Source organism: Ictalurus furcatus, chromosome 24 (assembly GCF_023375685.1).
Source record: "Ictalurus furcatus strain D&B chromosome 24, Billie_1.0, whole genome shotgun sequence".
NCBI lineage: Eukaryota > Metazoa > Chordata > Actinopteri > Siluriformes > Ictaluridae > Ictalurus > Ictalurus furcatus.
Window position 1 is genome coordinate 8,965,514 of NC_071278.1, and position 18,058 is coordinate 8,983,571.

The window sequence follows — 18,058 nt, forward strand, 5'->3', positions numbered from 1 at the left end:
CTAAAAGGAATACCCATCAGACCTAGAGTCAAACCCTCTCACAATCATGATGTTATCTCAGTAAGTGCATCTAATTGTTGATGTAATGCATTTATAGTCTCCACGTGAGTCGGCTCAAATAAACACAAACAAAGCCTTGCAGGGATGGGAGCTTCTCTGCAGCTTAATGGACTTGTGTGTGCTCTTCCAAAAGGATGATGTGTAGGATGTGCATCAGACACTTAAAACAACAACAACAACAACAACAACAACAACAACAAACAAAACAAAACCCCAAATACTAAGTGAATGTCTGAGTGTTATAGAGGATTCTGTAACTCTGGAAAGATGTTTACTTTAGTGTTGTGTTGTTTTAATTCCAGCCAAACTCAACAACAACAACAACACAACAACAACAACAACAACAGCAACAGAACCTTTCAAATACTAAATGTAATTTCCCCTGTGTGGAGGTAATCCAACAATACAGAAATATGACAGAGTGTATCACCTAAGCAGCTCTTGAAATTCTATAGTTATTAATAAACTAGTAATAATAGTAAACAAGCCCAATTTATCAAAACTGTAACAAGAACTCTTGGAATCAAATCGGTTATTTATCATATTCTGTCATATTTAGCATATTATCATATTTCCTGCTAAAGAAAGAAGTGCGAAAGCATTTCGATGCGTGTTTACTTTAGATTATAGGGGTAAAAATAAATTCTCTTGCTGCTTTAAAATGAATCAGATGAACCTTCTTTATGTACTTTACGGTAAAGTCTCCAACTCTCGCGATAACTGACCCAAGAGCGGCCGAGATCTCGACACGCCAAAGAGGAGTGACATATTGTCAACAGTCCCCATAGAAGTAGCATTACAGGTAACTGTAAATAAGTAAAACATTCGAAAAATAGCAAAGAACTTTGGTTTGAAATGTAGCACAGGACCGCTGTCTTATTGCATAGCCTTGTTTTGACATTTTGCGCCTTTTACTCTTGGAGAGTTTTCTGTAAGCCAGTTGTGTTAGCTAACCTAGTTAGCCAATAGGGCAGTCACCAGCTGGTAATATTTACTCTAACCTGGAAGGTGCTGTTTCACATCAGTAATTACTATTTTATAACAGAAACTAGTTCGTTTGTAAACCGTCCCGATTTGGCGTGACAAAATAGAATTAGTGTGTCTACCTGTTTATCTAGTACAGATTATTATTCACATAAGGTGTACCTACAAGTGAACCGTTAGTTAGTTATACTGAGACCAGACCAGTTATTTGTCTCCCAGCCATATTCCTATTAACCCCGCCTTCTGCGCTCTGATTGGTTGGATAGCTCATAAGGTAACCTTCTGATTGGACAGGACAGGAACGGTGCTCAAACGGTCCATCCATCCATCCATCCATCCATTTTCAGTAAGAGCTTTATCCTGGTCAGGGTTGCAGTGGATCAAGACTGGGCCCTATCCCAGGAACACTGAGCGTAAGGCGGGAATGCACTTTGGGTAGGACACCAATCCAACCCAGGACACCACGCACACACACATTCCCAGCATGTTTTTGGGAGGTGGGAGGAAACCAGCGAACGTAGACAATACCCACTCCACAAAGGCAGTAACCAAAGCTCCGGCTCAAACCCGGGGACCCTGGAGCTGCGTATCTCTTACCGATTTCTGTGCATACACTTTATTAGGATCTCCTACAGAGTGTCCAAAAACTCAGGAACCCATCCATCCATCCATCCATCCATTTTCTGTAACACTTATTCTACACATGGTCACGTGGGAGCCTGGATCCTATCCCAGGAAACTCGGGGCACAAGGCGTAGGGACACCCTGGACGGGGTGCCAACCCATTGCAAGGCACAATCGCACACACACTCGCACACTACGGACAATTTGGAAATGCCACTCAAGCTACAGTGCGTGTCTTTGAACTGGGGGAGGAATACCGTAGTACCGGAACGCTCAAAGCACAGGGAGAACATGCAAACTCCACACACATAGGGAGTTAACATTGCATGAAAGGGTAGAGACTCTAATTGCTTCCTGAATTTTTCGGACACCCTGTAGACTATATTTATATCCATTAACTCTTTAATCCACTATAAAGGTAGGTACTGCTGTACACAATTTGCACTACTCTGACTGACTAGATATTATTTGGATGGTGGTTGACCGTTCTCACAGTATTGGTGACACTGATTCAGTGACATTGCAGCGTATCATGAGCGTGTCGGGCTCAGCAGCATTGCTTAAAAAACAGATTTTAATGATGACCAATGAACTTCTATAAATGCTTAACAAAATATATTCTTCCCAAGACCTAGTGTTCAGTGCGTGCTATTGTAATTGGATTGATTCATAACTGTCCAGACTGTGAGAATCCAGGACTCTTAGAGCAGGAGGCAAATTTGACAGAATAGGCATGGAACAAAAGGTCAAGATATCTTCTGTTCCCCTGTCAAGATGTGTCGCATGATTGGCTTCAGTACATAATACTGTAGAAAGTAAAACACGTGTCATCTTTGCCCTAAATCCAGGCTAAACCATTTGGTTTAGATTTGTGCGAATAATAGTAACATAGACCCATGTTTCTGAAAGTGGGGGTCTATGATGTGTGTATATATAGGAATTAAAAAGCTGTAATGGCTCGAATAAATAAATATGATGCAACATATTTGCATTGCTGTTCTTAGACTTCACATTTGTGACGTGATCATAAGAAGGTCCTTAGAAATTCTTTTACTCTGGAAAGGGTCCCTGGCTGCAAAATATCTGAGAAGCCCTGACACGAACCATAGGAGCAAGGATCTTAAGGAGCAAGCCTGGGAAGATGTAATATAGGGTAGTAGCTTTACGAATCACAATCTGAGGATTGTGATTCACTTGTGGTATTTAGATACTGAAATGTGATATGCTGAATGAAGTGTGAAGCTCATTAACCAAATCCGTGCATTGTCTTCTTTGTCATCCTTTGTAACTGCTTTATCCTGGTCAGAGGCAGGAATACACCCTGGAGGGGATACACAAATCCGTTGTAGCACACTTATTTAGCTCTGTCCTGTGTCTGTGTTGTAGGCATGCCACTGTGTGACACGAAGTAGCCACCTGCCCCAGTGCCTCTCCCCCTCTTCTGACCTCATGACAACCCCACCACTTGGCCAGTTTCCTGCGCAGCAGGCGCAAGCAGCCCGGGATGTAAACACAGCCTCACTATGTCGCATTGGACAGGAAACCGTGCAGGACATAGTTTTAAGAACCATGGAGATCTTTCAGCTGCTTAGAAACATGCAGGTGAGTGTGAATAAGGAAGAATGCCCTGGAGGTCGAGACTGTGCGAGTCAGGCAGTTTGTGCCCATTTATTTAGTTCAGGTTTGTATTGGGTTGTTATTTTTATGACTTTAAATTTCAGCTGAGTACACACAGACACACACCTGCATGGTAACCTCGTTTGGGTTTTTACGGCACAAAAATATAGCACCAACAAAGACCTAGCGTGCACTAGAATGCAAAATTCCAGTAATTAAAAAGGGCTTTACTAATAAAATTAAACTCAAATAAATAGCATAGTCTTAGAATAACAAAAAAAATCTACTTATAAGTATTTAACTTGAACACACGTAAATAAAAATAAAAAAACATTTTCTGATTGACACAGTTGTGATTGATAGTTGTTCAAAAAAAACTTTATGAAGCCTAAACAACATATAAAGTGCTTTATCAGTGTGATTTCTAATGTGGAGAAGTCTGTGAAACTTTATTATCAGCTCATTTATTGGCCATTTATCATATATATCCAAATGTTGTTCTTATGTCTGCTCGTCTTTTTTTTTTTTTTTGCCTGTCCACGTTTCTGCCACAGCTACCGAACGGGGTCACGTACCATCCTAACACACATCAGGACCGACTGGGGAAGCTGCAGGAGCACCTGCGCATGCTGTCTGTCCTCTTCCGCAAACTGCGCCTGGTCTATGACAAATGCACCGAGAACTGTGCTGGTCTGGAGCCCATTCCTCCTGAGGTTACCACCCATTTTCACATTTCTCTTTACACAGTACAAGGTCATAGCAGCACAAAGAGCATGTAGTACAGATCTGAAAAATATACCCATATAAATAAATAAATAAGTCTAGAAATCTGCTGGCTACATGGCTCCTAGAGTATTGCATCAGTGCATGCAGTTTAAATTAGATTAGCTTATTTGTGTTGATATAGTTAGAGTTGAAATGATTAATAATTACAACTTTATCCTCTCACTCAGGGACTCTCACAAATATCTGTGTACAAACTAATTTCAGCCATAGTGGTCTGCCCACGAGCCACAGAGCAGTGCTAAGTGGTCCATTTGACTGTTAGTTCTCACCAATTTCCAAGAACGTTCAACATCAGTAGCGGAGACAACAAAAACGCAGTGCAGCTATATGACAGTTACGGCAGAGGCTCGGCTTGGCTAGTTGGCGATGTACAAGATGATAAGCAGGACGTCGTTGACTGTGGTATTAGCATTGAATTGTGAAGTTTTGAAACGTGCTCTGTTTCAGCAGAGTGTACAGATGTGGAGGAGAGAGACCTGGACAGACTAAAGGACAAAAGTGCTGCTGCATCGGTTTCTTTGTAGAGGTGAATTCCCACCGTGGGGGGGGTAGCACGTGGGGGGGGTAGCACGTTTGACTTGCACCTCTGGGGTTCAGGGTTCAAATCCGGTACTCCGGTTTCCTCCCTGGTCCAAAGACATGCGTTGTAGGTTGATTCGCATTTCCAAATTGTCCGTAGTGTGTGAATAGGTGTGTGAATGTGCCCTGCGATGGGTTGGCACCCCGTCCAGGGTGTCCCCCGCCTTGTGTCCCGAGTTCCCAGAGTGGGATAGTCTCCTGGATCCCCTGTGACCCTGTGTAGAAAAAACGGTATGGAAAATGGATGGATGGAATTCTCACTGGCACCACTATCAGCAGGCAGTCAAATGGCATTGTGGGTAATATATGAAAGCATTAACCAGCGTGAAAATAGATGAAAGAAGAAAATAGAGCAAAACAGGATTTTTCCTTTAAAATTTATTGGTGGTCCTATTGGTGATCGCTGTTCATGCTGTGCTGTTGACTTGGCTAAAGCAGAGTTTTTGCACATTAATCATTTGGTATGAGATTTATTCATCTACTCTTACACTTGTTCACTACTGAATTGTTTGTCAGTCATTAATTCTGAATTCTGGTTTCATATCTTTGTTCTGCAAATCACAGAAATGCAGAAAGATGTAGAAAAAAAAACAACACTTTGGTGAAAACCAAATGTCTCTCCCCATAAATCCACCTCCTTACTGTCAACAGTGGGCATTTTGTAGTAATATTATTTCTTGTAATTGTTCCGTTTAGACTTGTACTCTTACCCCACTCTAAAACATCACTTTCCAGAAGAGCATTTTTGAGACGTATAGAGTAGTCTTCCCAGAGCCTGACAAGGAAAAGCATTAGAAGAGGAACAGCTTTGGATGGTCATTTTTAACACTATGTTTAAACATGTATAGCCAAAAAGCCTCCCTGCTTTTGTGAGGATGTTTACATTGGCCAAGCTTCTACAGTTTGACGTCATGTGCTCTGTACGTTCTTCTGAAGCTAGCTCTTCAAACAGGAAGTGGGCTAATGGAGTCAGTGGCATTACCTCATCACCGCTCTAATGGGATGCAGGCCGCAGTACGAACAGCTGGCACAGTCGCTTGCGTTAGCGTTTTCCACAGCGAGCAGTCCCGCGCTCCTCAGCGCCCTGGAATTTCCTGCGCAGTCGAAAAGAGCCAATGTCATTTCATTTACCACTTCACTTTTTCCATCTTTTTTTTCTCCCTCAAAGTAAAGAAAATGAGTGGACCTCTTTGAATCATTCTTCTCTGTCAAGCAGCAAAGCACATCATCCCTCATTGTCCAAAGTATGAGTAACGTGCCGTTGCTTTTCTCCCACTCTCACCCCCTGCTGCTACCAGAACACTTATCATGAAAACTCTTATGGTTTTTTATTTTTTTTTGGGCCAAAACCTTGTTGCTAGGCTTAAATTTGTCATCCATAAAACGAGTGGAGGGTCGACACTGTGGCACACTATAGTATGTTGCTGCCTCACAGCTCCACGGTTCCCGGTTTGATCCTGACCTTGGGGTACTCTCTATGAGGAGTTTTCTGTGTTCTCCCTCTGTCCGTGTGGGTTTCCTCTCGGTTCTTAGGTTTCCTCCTCTCACCTCCCAGAAACCAGTCAGTGGACTGGCTATGCTAATGTCCCTACATGTGAATGTATTTTTGGCATAGACTAGTATTCCTAGTAATCCTGGGATAGACTCCAGGATAAAGTGGTTAGTGAAGATAATGGAGTCCTGCCTTTTAAAGGCTGCTTCGTTGTCCAGTATTTGTTGTATGACCAGGATGTAACGGCACAAAAGCTATAAGACCTTTAAGTATCTATATAAGTATATAAGTATACATAAATACACAGAAATTTGAATCACCAGATTTTTTGTTTTTAATATGACAAAGTATGGTGTAATATATGTAATGCAGGTAAATATTCTCTTATCTAACTCTTATAGCAAAACATTAACAAACTAGAAAGTGATGTAATATCAGCTACAGGGTCCATGTGTAATGTATTGTGACTTTCAGTATGTTCAGTACTGTATTTAGCGATATGTAGAGCAGTGCAGCAATCAGTACTAATGAATAACTACGGAATAACACACAACACACTATGAAGTTAAATGAAAATAATGCGTGTGTGATGTGGCATGAGTTTTACTTTATTAGACAACACGTTTTTTTTTTTTTGGGGGGGGGGGGGGGGGGGGGGTCAATGAGTTATTATTAGTCTTAGATTATGTGGCATGTCTGCCGTACAAGTCCCTGTGTAGGAGCTGTTACTGTAGAAACAATAATGTTTTAGAACGAGGACATTAATATTAACCTGTCATTCACGTTACAGCCCGAACTCCTGCCCGAGCCGAACATAATGCACATTGACCACTCCGATTAAAAAATCCGATCGTGCTGCTGACGTATAAGAACATGTAAAGCATGCCTTAAGACTCAAGAGTACTAGTACAGTTGGTTGAAATTGAATACAATTATTTACTCAGATCTGACTTCATGGATCTTATGGGTTACTTGAATTTGCTAGAAGAAAATCGCTGACTATTGAAGTATATATGTATATTTTTCATTTGAAGGACAAACAGTTTGTTTGTTCTGGCTGATCCTAAATGGGTGTGGAAGGACAGACTTAGGACAGCTTTCATACCCAGCACGATATCAGGTTACTTCTTTGATTCTGTACACCAGCAGGTGTCAGTGTGATTTAAGCTGAGGTGACCGACTTCAGAGACTACACTGGTAATTCGTCAAGGTTGTTTCAGGATGGAAGTGTTTACAAAAAAATAAAATAAAAAAAGACTGAATTATTAGAAGTGATGTGGAACTGATTGAAGCAAAGCACTGTGGATGGAGCAGAGTAATAAGGGAGATGTGTGAAGCACAGTGGACATGCTGGGGTTCACTCCAAGGACTACAGTAAAGTATCAGAGAAGATGAATTATTTGAAGGTGCCAGGGCAAACAAATACAATCAGACATACCAGACAAGAAAGTGGTGGCACACAGACCATGTTCATATAATAACACTATTTTTTACTTTAGCTTTTTTTTAGGTAATGGAAAATGTCCAGCAGTTTGAACATTCTTACCCAGTTATGGTAGAAATGGCAAAAATAATGGATGCATGTTTTCTTTCAACCAAGAAAAGGCTGAGAGTTGAAAGTCGAAACTCAGTGGCAGCTTGTCAGTTTAACAGTACAGCTGCTAAACTCCAAGAACGACAGCATAAACATTGAAACCTGAAGTAATTTCTGGCGAGACTGTATATCGTTCAATTATGAAACGTGGTGTTTGTGAAACGATTGTTATTTGGAAAGCACTTCTAAGTGCTAATGAGCTCATTACTTAACCAACAATTTGGTCTGATCTTTGATAAGTAATGTCTTTTCCCTCATTCTTTTCTACATCTGGATAAGGAAACATTTACCCAGACATCTCAACACAATATCATTTTTTTCATTCCCCACACCCATACTGAAACCTTGAGTATCAGCTATGTTTTAATATTAAGCTTTAAGATGAGTGATTATTCATTGAAGCGCTTCACTTAAGATGGGCATCTAAAGAAGGATGACCATGGTTGAACTTTCAAGCACTCTACTACCCTACAAGAAGAAATGCATAACCATCAACATCACAGTGCAAATGTGTACAAACTTTGACAATATATATATATATATATATATATATATATTTATATATATATATATAAAAAATATAAATATATATATAAAAAAAGAACTAAGGGTATGGTGATATGACAAAAATATCATATTTCAGTTCTCGAAGTCAGTTCTGTGAGACTCGATATGTATCACAATATTGCTTACAGTCTGCCAGCAGTACATTAGTGTTCCATTAAAAAATTTAATATCTAGAAAATGTGATTCATAGTTTATTCCTATTAAAATGCTTTTTAAATAAATAAATATTTAACTCGGAAAAGGAGAACAAAATAATCATTTTACAATTTAAAACATTAACAACCAAATTTTAACATAGCATCAGCTGCCTTCAGTCAGTTTGTCTTTATTAAAAAAAAACAACAATTAAAAATGTCAAATAAAAGAAATCACAATATGTAGATATCCACGTCATGATGTCCACAACATCTCAGAAAAACGTGATGTGGCGTAATTGATCACAGTAGTGATGATATATCATCATTTTACAGGGAATAACTGTAATTCCAGTATAACACTTGTTCATAACTGCAGTAAAATGGGTATGTAAACAAAAATGTTTCCAGGAAAAACATAGAAAAACTCCCAACTTAAGAGCAGAAATTAAATAAAACTTTTGTGTATATAACTACTAAATTATATAAAAGAATAAATAGCATGTTATAACAATGTTAAGTCAGATATCCTCCTCAGCATTATTTTCTTGAAGATATTGGCTCAATACCAGTATAAGATAGTTGATTTGTGCCAGCGGCTCTCTGGCTTAGTGTGTAGCACGTTTGTCTCGCACCTTCAGGGTCGGGGGTTTGAAACCCTCCTCCGCCCTGTGTATGTGGACTCTGTGTGTTCTCCCTGTGGTTCAGGTTTTTTTTTCCCCCAGGTACTCTGGGTTCCTCCACATGCGTTGTTGTCTGAGTGGCATTTCCAAATTGTGGTGAAGTTTGAGAATGTGTGTGTGATTGTGCCCTGTAATGGGTTGGCATCCTGTCCAGAGTGTCCCCTGCCTTGTGCCCCAAGTTCCCTGGGATAGGCTCCAGGCTCCCCCCCACGACCCTGTGTAGGATAAGCGGAACAGAAAATGGATGGATGGATGCCATCATTACATACTGTAGAACCTATATTTGAAGCATTCAAAGTATTAGTGACTGTTGGTTCAGTTTCCCAGTATGTACTACTCGAAATGTGTGTGTCAGCATTCTGAGGACCGTCCATTATCTAAATGTAAAGCATTGCAATTGTGTCTGTAGGCTTGATTGCATTCATTTGATTCCTCCCTGAATGGGCTCTACATTATGCAGCATGGTTGGAAAAATTACAAGGTCGTAGCAAAGTTGTAGACAGTTGCATATATTTAATCTTATCTGGTTTGCCTTTAAGAGCTATGCCCTGATGTTTGTTTTTGCCTCTGTTGCAGCAACTCATCCCCTATGTGGAGGACGACAGCTCCAAACTGGATGAGCGTGTAGCCAGTCAGATGCGTTCAGCCAGCGAAGAGAGAAGAGAAGTGCTTGAGGTGAACAAGGTCAGTGCAGTATGTTTGCCCTAGTATGCACACAGAAATCCAAACAAATGTATTTTTTTTTTCTGGCTAATTTATCCCAGAACCTTTGTGTAGGACCTCAAGATCAATCAGTATGACCCGGTGGCCCGGACAAGTAATCTTGTGCGGTGCCGTATTCTGCCCGGACATGTTTCTCATTTAAAACCGAGCTGCATTGGTAAATAGCTTTGGGCTGACCAAACGAGCAGCTGCAAATGACATGTTTGATGCAGACAACGTGCAGTGGGAATAAGGGATGTGGAACTCGGGAGAGGTCAGCGTCACAGCCAAATGTGGGGAGCAGATGTCAGGCACTTCTCTGCATCTGCCTCAGCTGTGCCTTCAAGCATGAAAGGAATGGATGGATAGATGGGATTGGTGGAATATTTCCAAGGAGGCACACAAGGGACATCAAATGTTACAAACAAACAGTAGAGAGAAAATTTTCTCAGGGGTAGGATTATATGGTATCGTGACAGATTATATGAAATGCCTGGTACAAAATTAAAAATGACCAGACCTGTTTGGCCTGACTTTTCTGCACCATCTTCACACACACACTGGTATGTTTATTTATGTATTTATTTTTTCCCAGCAGTATCGTATAGTGTCTTCCAAGTTTAATTCCAGTTACTGAGCACTCTGTGAGAGTTGTCCAGCAGTTTGTGTAATAGTGCAGGGCTCCTTTTGGGAGCTGTGAACGATGGCCCTGTCCTTGTTATCTGTCGATTAGGGTAATTGCTGTTAGTCAGAAGTCACCTGAAATATAGCTCTGCGGTCCTCTGAGTAGTAGAGCGACCTTCATCCTTATCACTGTTCACATATTCACACACTTCTCCGCTTCTGTCCACATCTTTTACGTTGGCTGTGTTGGAGCTGACACTGATTTGTGCGGCCCATTTGCTTTGTTGCATTTTTTCCTGTCTGGTCTCAGCAGCTTAATTGCGAACATGCATCTTTGTCTCAACTAAAAGAGCCGCCTGAATTTCTCAGCAAGTTAATACAGGAACAGCCTCGCAAAACGCTGAACACAAGCAAAGCTGATCTAATCTACAGCAGCGAATTAGTTCATTATTGTGCTCTAGACAATTTATAACACCACCTGATCTCAGAGAGAGCAAACCTGAGTGTGTGTGTGTGTGTCCCAGCGGTCTAAGCTCGCTGACGCTGTGGTGGCGGGCCGTCTCTCTTCAGAGCAAGCCGTTTGATTTAATATCTCTCTAAGTGTGAATAAATTCCTGTCACAGCCCATTAAAAAGGCCTTGGAGAGATTGCAGCTCTTATTAATTCTGTGGTGTTCCTCTCTGCTCTCCTCTCTCCCCCTCCATGCCTCTCCCTCCCCCCAGATTTTTTAATACCCTGTTAATTACCGTGTCTGTCCTCTTTATTCAAATGGGAAAGTGAGATATTATAGAGGAGAATGTTTGTAATTTCAGACAGGACTCTGAACGGGTGGCGAGCACATAATGAGCAGGGTTTTGGCATCAGCCACTGTGGCTCTTATCACTGGAGCAGTGCTGGGGTTGTGGGGACTGATAAACAAACGCACACACAGCTGTAATGAGAGCTGGCTCGTCTCACTACACACACACACACACCAACTATTTCTCTCTCTCTCTTTCGCTCTCTCTCTCTCTCTCTCTCTCTCTCTCATACAAACACAAACCCACACACATACATACACGTAGTTCTTTATACTTACAGTGTACTTGTATGGCGCTCTCTTTCCACAACGTGCCACTTCCTGTGTTTCCCATGTGTGCAGAGCTGAGCTTGTCTTAATTGGTTTGTAGTGGGTAAACAGACAACATACAGCATGTTCAGGGTATAAGTGAGGATGTCTGAGAATTTTAATGCTCTGCTTAAGGCAGAGAAATATGTGTGCATTTGCTGTGTCATTATGTGTTTCAGACTAAAAACAATTAGCAAGGAATTGTTTAGCTCCCTGCTTGTTTTAGTAATTGGATAAAAGCCAATAAAGGTCAGTTTATTTTTAAAGCAGTGCTCGAGCAATGCAAGACTATTGAGGATTATTTCTTATCAGTTGACTCTTTAATATGTTGTTAGCTGATTAGTTGCATCACAGGGGATTTATGCACATTATTATTATTATTTTTATTATTGGTGTTTTTATTTGTTTTAATTAATTAACTGAAATTACTCACTTAATTACTAATTAATTAATACATTATTTACATTTTTACTTCAGGACTTTCCTTTTATTTCTCGTAGCTTTCAAAGCTTTACCCAACTGATTTTCTTTGCTGTTCTTTTCTTTTATTTTTCGCTGACTCTGTGGAAAAAAAATCAACGCTTAAATAAAACTCAGAGGACAACCTTACAGATTATGGGTTCCTTTGAATACAAAGCTATCTTTTTCCATTTTACCTTTCTTTCCCATAACAGAAGATAGAAAAAAAAACACCCCTCTTTCCTTCAGATCTGACTTAAATGTGGAATTAGTGCTAAGCTCGCTCTCACAGATATCTTTCTCGTTCTCATGTTGTCAGTGAAGCGATCGCTGCGCTCCCGACACTCAGAGAAGAGAGGAAAGTGAGCGCGTACTGTAGGAGAGATGCAAGAGGACGCCCGGTTTAGACTTTATATAGAAAACATGCTTTGTTTTAGCAAAAGCTTTTACCTTGAGTGGACGTTTGAACTAGTTTCTAAGCATTGACAGTGATTTTAAAAGTTATTTACACCTTTCAAAAAGAGCAGTTTGCTTCAGTTCTCTGCTTTCTCATTGCATGTCTGTTCTGATTGCATCAGCTTTTGCCGCAAGTAGAGTTCATCCCTCCTGTGGCCATCCTTCCTCCCACTCTGTCTTCTCTCTCCTGCTTGTCCTTCACCTTGATCTTGTAATCTGTGAGGAGAACATCCCCTCGCTGTTCTCTATCTCAGTCTGATCACAGAGGGGCAGGCTCACTTTGTGTAAACACTAGCCATCGACCACCAGTCTGGAACTCCAGCCTTTAAGTTTAACTCGTTTAACTTCAGAAGAAAAAAAAAAAGTCGAAATGTGATTTTAAAGCAGGCCAAGCAGATGAACTGAATGAGAACATACGTAGACTGGCAGATGAACTTAGTGATGAAGATTCTAGTCTTGTTGATGCCAATCAAACCCCAACATCATAGTATTGTGTTCTGATTACATTTGGACTTGTTGCAGCAACAAAGCACGTAACCAAGTACGGCACAATCGATACCTTGGGTGGATGGAGGGACTTGATTGAAAAATGATCAGCAGCACAACTCTAATCAATGAAGAGTCTCTGCATTATCGACAGTACATTGTGTACTCATGCACTACACTACGCTTCCTTGTAGTGTTACAAAGATATACAGCTGCGGATTATAGTAATAGATTCTTTCTTTTCCTTTAAAAAATTTTTTTATAAAAAAATATCCAAATTTTGTTGGGTTTTTCCTGCTCACGTTCTGCCATTTCAGCAGAAGTATAATCCTGATCAAGCATAATAGAGGACGGCACCAAGCGTGCAACAGCTTTCGACATCTGTCCTCATTAGTAACACAGAATCATGGTGGCTATGCTGCAGCTTTGATCCGAGTTACTACTTTCAACCAGCGAGTTCATTTTTCATTTGTTGATGATGTCCACCCCTCACTACAGGAATCTGCCAAGCTCAGTGCACATAGTTTCGTTCCAGTATAGCAGCAGCAGCAGCATGAATTCAGATGTCAACTCTTATTACTGCTACGGGCCATGCTGGCTGACTTCAGCTCTCTGCAATTCTGAAGGACTTCTCAAGAAAATGTGAGAGCCTGCACTCCTTTTTATATATATCACGACTAGATTTGTGAGTTGTTGTGGGAGGAGAATGAGGAGGCGCAGCAGTGGTATTAGTGAAGCCCTTCCCTGCCTTCACCTGCTTAATCCCTTCACCTCAGCCCTCCACACTTACACTTGTGATTTCCTCTCCATCTGCAGGAATGAAAGCAGTGATTTTAATTCCTCTCTATAACTGAGTTTAATAGTCATTCTCCTGTGAATATTGTGACGGTGGATTGACTAAGGCCTGATGAAAACACTTGCCTTAGTTAGAGTGACACGGATCTGTCATAGTCCAGCAGTGTATATATATTTATCAGTTGAATCTGTAAAACTTGTAGTTGTTTATTTGTGAGTTTGGAATAGCAGTAAGTGTTTTATTCCTCATATACCATAGAAGGTTAACGATTTATTACTTACTAAAGAACATGACATTCAGTACATTGTTATTGTGTACTATATGTATGGAATAAACACAACAGTTTGTGCTGTTATAGGAAAATACTCAGCCACTGGGTGGTGTGATAAAATAGAGCAGAGTTTTGGAGACTTAAACTCCAGTGGCTTGACCTCACAGATTTGAAAGAGCTCGATTTTTATGTTGGCTTTTGATCCTTTGTCACACATTATTATGGATGGTTCTTTTGAGCTTCTTTTAAGCTTTGGAGGAATGCGAAGCAGAATGGAGAAGCTAAATGAGGTGCTGTGTTTGAACTTTTGTAAGAACGAAGTACAACAGGAATATCAAAGTTTTCTCGCCATCTTCGGATTGTATCCGATAAGTGCAAGTTCATAAATATTCCTGTGCTTCGATGTGCTGAAGCAGATATTCTCATCTAACTTTGTCAGCGGCTGTCAGAGCTTTGTCAGACGCTGGCTTAAGAGTGTGCAGTTGTCTGTTTGAGAAATAGACATTCAAGCTTGATGAATTGGTAAACCAACACTTATCTTGTAATGTGTTGTGCTTTCTTTGGCATAAATTCTATTGGACATGGATTCTATACAGTAGTGCATGGCTGTTGCACCAATGATTGCATTGTGCACTTGCTCCAAATTGGACACGCTGTGCATTGTTGCCCTGGTCTCCTCCTCCCAGATCATCCCAGAGGTTCTCAATAGTTTTGAGATCTGGGGACTATGCAGGCCACCGAAGCATTGAAAACTTGCTGTCATGTTCTTGGAGCCATTCGGTGATGTGTGCCTAGTGACATGGTGCATTATCATGCTGGATGTATTCATCCGAGTGTGGATAAACTGTAACCAGGGGAGCGATGAACTTGGTCAGCAATGATGTTCAGATACGCCATGCAGTTCAGTAGCTCTTCAATGGGTATCAGGGGTCCTAAAGTATGTCAGCAAAACATTCTCCACACCATCACACTGCCACCATCAGTCTGTTGTGTTCATATCAAGTGCAATGGCTTTATGGACTTTGGATGCTTAATCCAGTTTAGGTGCTCCCATGACTGCTGGAGATGCACTTTTCTCGTTCTTTGCTGACAGTATCGGCAGCCAGCACGGTCTCAACTGTGCTATAAGAGTTGAAGACCAAGTGCAGTAAGTGGTGTGTGTTCTAAGACGACATTTTACACACCTTCGGAATTTGAAATTCCCCTTTGACCCCTCTGATCGTGTACATACGCAGTTTCCATCTACAGGATCAACCATCTGTAGTAGTCTGCTTTTTGCACCATTCTCAGTAACCCCTTGAAATATTCATGTGTGAAAAGCTCTTTTGGAAACAGCTGCATGAATGACCTGCCAGTCTAGCAGCTTCCAACACTCGGTTGAACACAAACCTATTGTACGTTACGCTGTATTTATACCACACAGCGCAAAGTGGTGTATGACTTACAGTATATGAAGGTTCCACCTAATAAACTAGCAACTCCATGCACATTTATTCATTCATCTTCAGGAAGCGCTTCATCCTGGTCAGGGATGGTCCAGAGCCTATCCGCATGTTTATCGGCATGGTTTTAGGAGGTGGAAGGAAACCGGGGAACCTGTAAGAAACCCACATAGACACATGGAGCGCATGTGAAACGCCACACGGACAGTAATTCCACAGATCTACCCCTTCCTGCTCGTGTAAGACAATTTCCTAGAAGATCATAGGTGATGAGAGCAGAAGCATTTATAGTTGTTGGTTATAGAATGCATCTAGTGTCTAAATGAACACTTTTTAGCAAAATTTTATAATATAAAATACTTAATTTATATTATATATATATATATTTTTAAGAATGCCTTTGACAAAAGAAGAACGTATTGAAGTCATTCTCATGGCCGGATCGGGAAGCTGTCAAACTTATTAACAAATTCTAAAAGACTGGGAGTGTTGAGGACCAACCCAGACGTGGACGTCCACGAACATCTACTGACGAAGGCACAGCCGACGTGGTGCTGGCAAACATAGTTTTCTATGTATGGAGAATTTAGGGACACCTTGTATAATGATTCCTGGTTACACAATTGCATGTTCTGACCATTTAGTACACAGTTACAGAGGGGAATTATTTATAATCGTACTATTTGATGTCACCCAGATGAGGATGGGAGATTCCCTTTTGATTCTGGTTCTTCTCAAGGTTTCTTCCTCATATCGTCTTAGATAGTTCTTCCTCGCCACCATCGCCTTTGACTTGCTCGTTATGGATAAATTTATATCCGGAATTTATATATTTCTGTCCATCTTTGATTTGTCTGTTCAGAGCACATTATTCCAAAAGGCCTGGTCTTGGCCTATATGCTCATTGGCAAACTGTATTTTTGCAAAGGCTTTTTCCTGGCACGCCTCTCATGCAGGTCAAATTTGTGCACTCTCTTTCTGATTGTAGAAGCATGCACTTTGACACCAACAGTTGCAAGACTTACTAGCAGATCCTGTGAGGAAATCTTGGGGTTCTTAGAGACTTCTTTTTGCATCAGACGGTCTGCTCTTGGGCTGAATTTGCTGGGACAGCCAGTCCTGGACTAATTGGCAATCATTTGAAAATAATTTGGAGATCTTTTTAAATCCATTGCCAGACTCATAGGCATCCATTATCTTTTTTTCTGAAGGCCTTACAGAACTCTTTAGATCTTGGTATGATGACACCACACACCTCAATAACAAAGGGAACACCAGACACTAGATATGAGAGGGGTATAAATAATACAGGTTCCACCTGCACTCCCTAAACAGGTTCTCATCACTCGCACTCAATCTTCAACACCTGATACTAATTTTGTGGATGTGAAGGTGTGATAAATGTAGGGGTGTACTCACTTTCCCATGCGACTGATCTGTTTGTTTGTTAATTTAAATCGTGGAAATTACTACAAAATGTCGATTTTATGTGTCATTTGAGTGTATCACCTTTATTAATAGGCACTGTTTCAAAGAGGATCAAATGTTTGCTTGTCCAAATATGTTAAAAAAACCAACAATTTCCATGGGGTGTACTTATTTTTGCACATGACAGTAAGTCTGATTATATAATATTTTTACAGAAACTGAAACAGAAGAACCAACAACTGAAGCAGATAATGGACCAGCTCAGAAACCTCATCTGGGAGATTAATTCCATGCTAGCTGTGAGGAGCTAAAACACACACACACACACACACACACACACACACACTCTCTCTCTCTCTCTCTCTCTCTATCTCTCTCACACACACACACGGCCCACTCGCAAGACATATTATTGTCTACACACATTGCGTTGAGATGTGTTTTCACTGAGCATAAAGTAGAAAGATTGCAGCGACAGAAGGTACTGAGGTGAAAAATTGCACGAGGGAAGGAGGAAAGAGGAACGGCGGAATGAAACGGGGTAAATTTTACTGCTCGTTCGTGCTACCTGGTTGAGCAAGGATTCAGTTTATTTGCCTTGAATTCAATTTCCAGCAAGAATATTTAAAAGACAGAGTGGATCTCTTATTTGCTGTGATGAATTAATTCTTAATTGTATTCCAAATACTTGTAAATCTGAAGAATCTTTTTTTTTTTAATTAAATATTTCATAACAGAAAATGTAGCAAGAATATATGTTACAGTATATATACTATGTAATATATATTGCAGTGCTTTAATTTTTATTCAATGCAAAGCCCTATGTAATGCCAGAAATTCTGTCAGCTATATAATACATTAATTATTAAACACTATATATAACTAGTGCTTTTAAAAAATAAATAAATAAAAACCTCCGAGCTTTATTGTATTTATGATCTGCTGATTTGTTTGAATGGGTTGACGGATTGGATTAGTGCTTTCGATATAAAAATGTGCAGCATAAATAAAGATAAACATGTCTAAGTCAGACATAAACACTTTTGACACATGCAAAACAGTTGTTTCCCTGTGAATGTTAAATAGAAACTGAAGCCTGGTTTATATTTAGTCCAAACTGCTGTGAAGCCTCAAAACGAATTTGGAGCGTTCAGTCTTTCAGAACA

General features: G+C 40.4%; 1 protein-coding gene across 2 annotated transcripts; it reads left to right on the forward strand.

Moving 5' to 3' along the window:
- The first annotated feature begins 768 nt into the window (after nucleotides 1-768).
- med30 (mediator complex subunit 30) lies at nucleotides 769-17,812 on the forward strand. 2 transcript variants are annotated; one of them, XM_053612481.1, is made up of 5 exons: nucleotides 769-862; nucleotides 3,055-3,270; nucleotides 3,840-3,998; nucleotides 9,697-9,804; nucleotides 17,108-17,812. In XM_053612481.1, exons 2-5 carry the CDS (start codon nucleotides 3,118-3,120, stop codon nucleotides 17,201-17,203), a joined length of 516 nt encoding a protein of 171 aa, XP_053468456.1. In that variant the 5' UTR covers nucleotides 769-862; nucleotides 3,055-3,117; the 3' UTR covers nucleotides 17,204-17,812. The 2 variants fall into 2 exon arrangements, with proteins under 2 accessions (XP_053468456.1, XP_053468457.1); XM_053612482.1 differs by lacking the exon at nucleotides 769-862 and adding an exon at nucleotides 904-1,479.
- The last annotated feature ends 246 nt before the right edge of the window (nucleotides 17,813-18,058 follow it).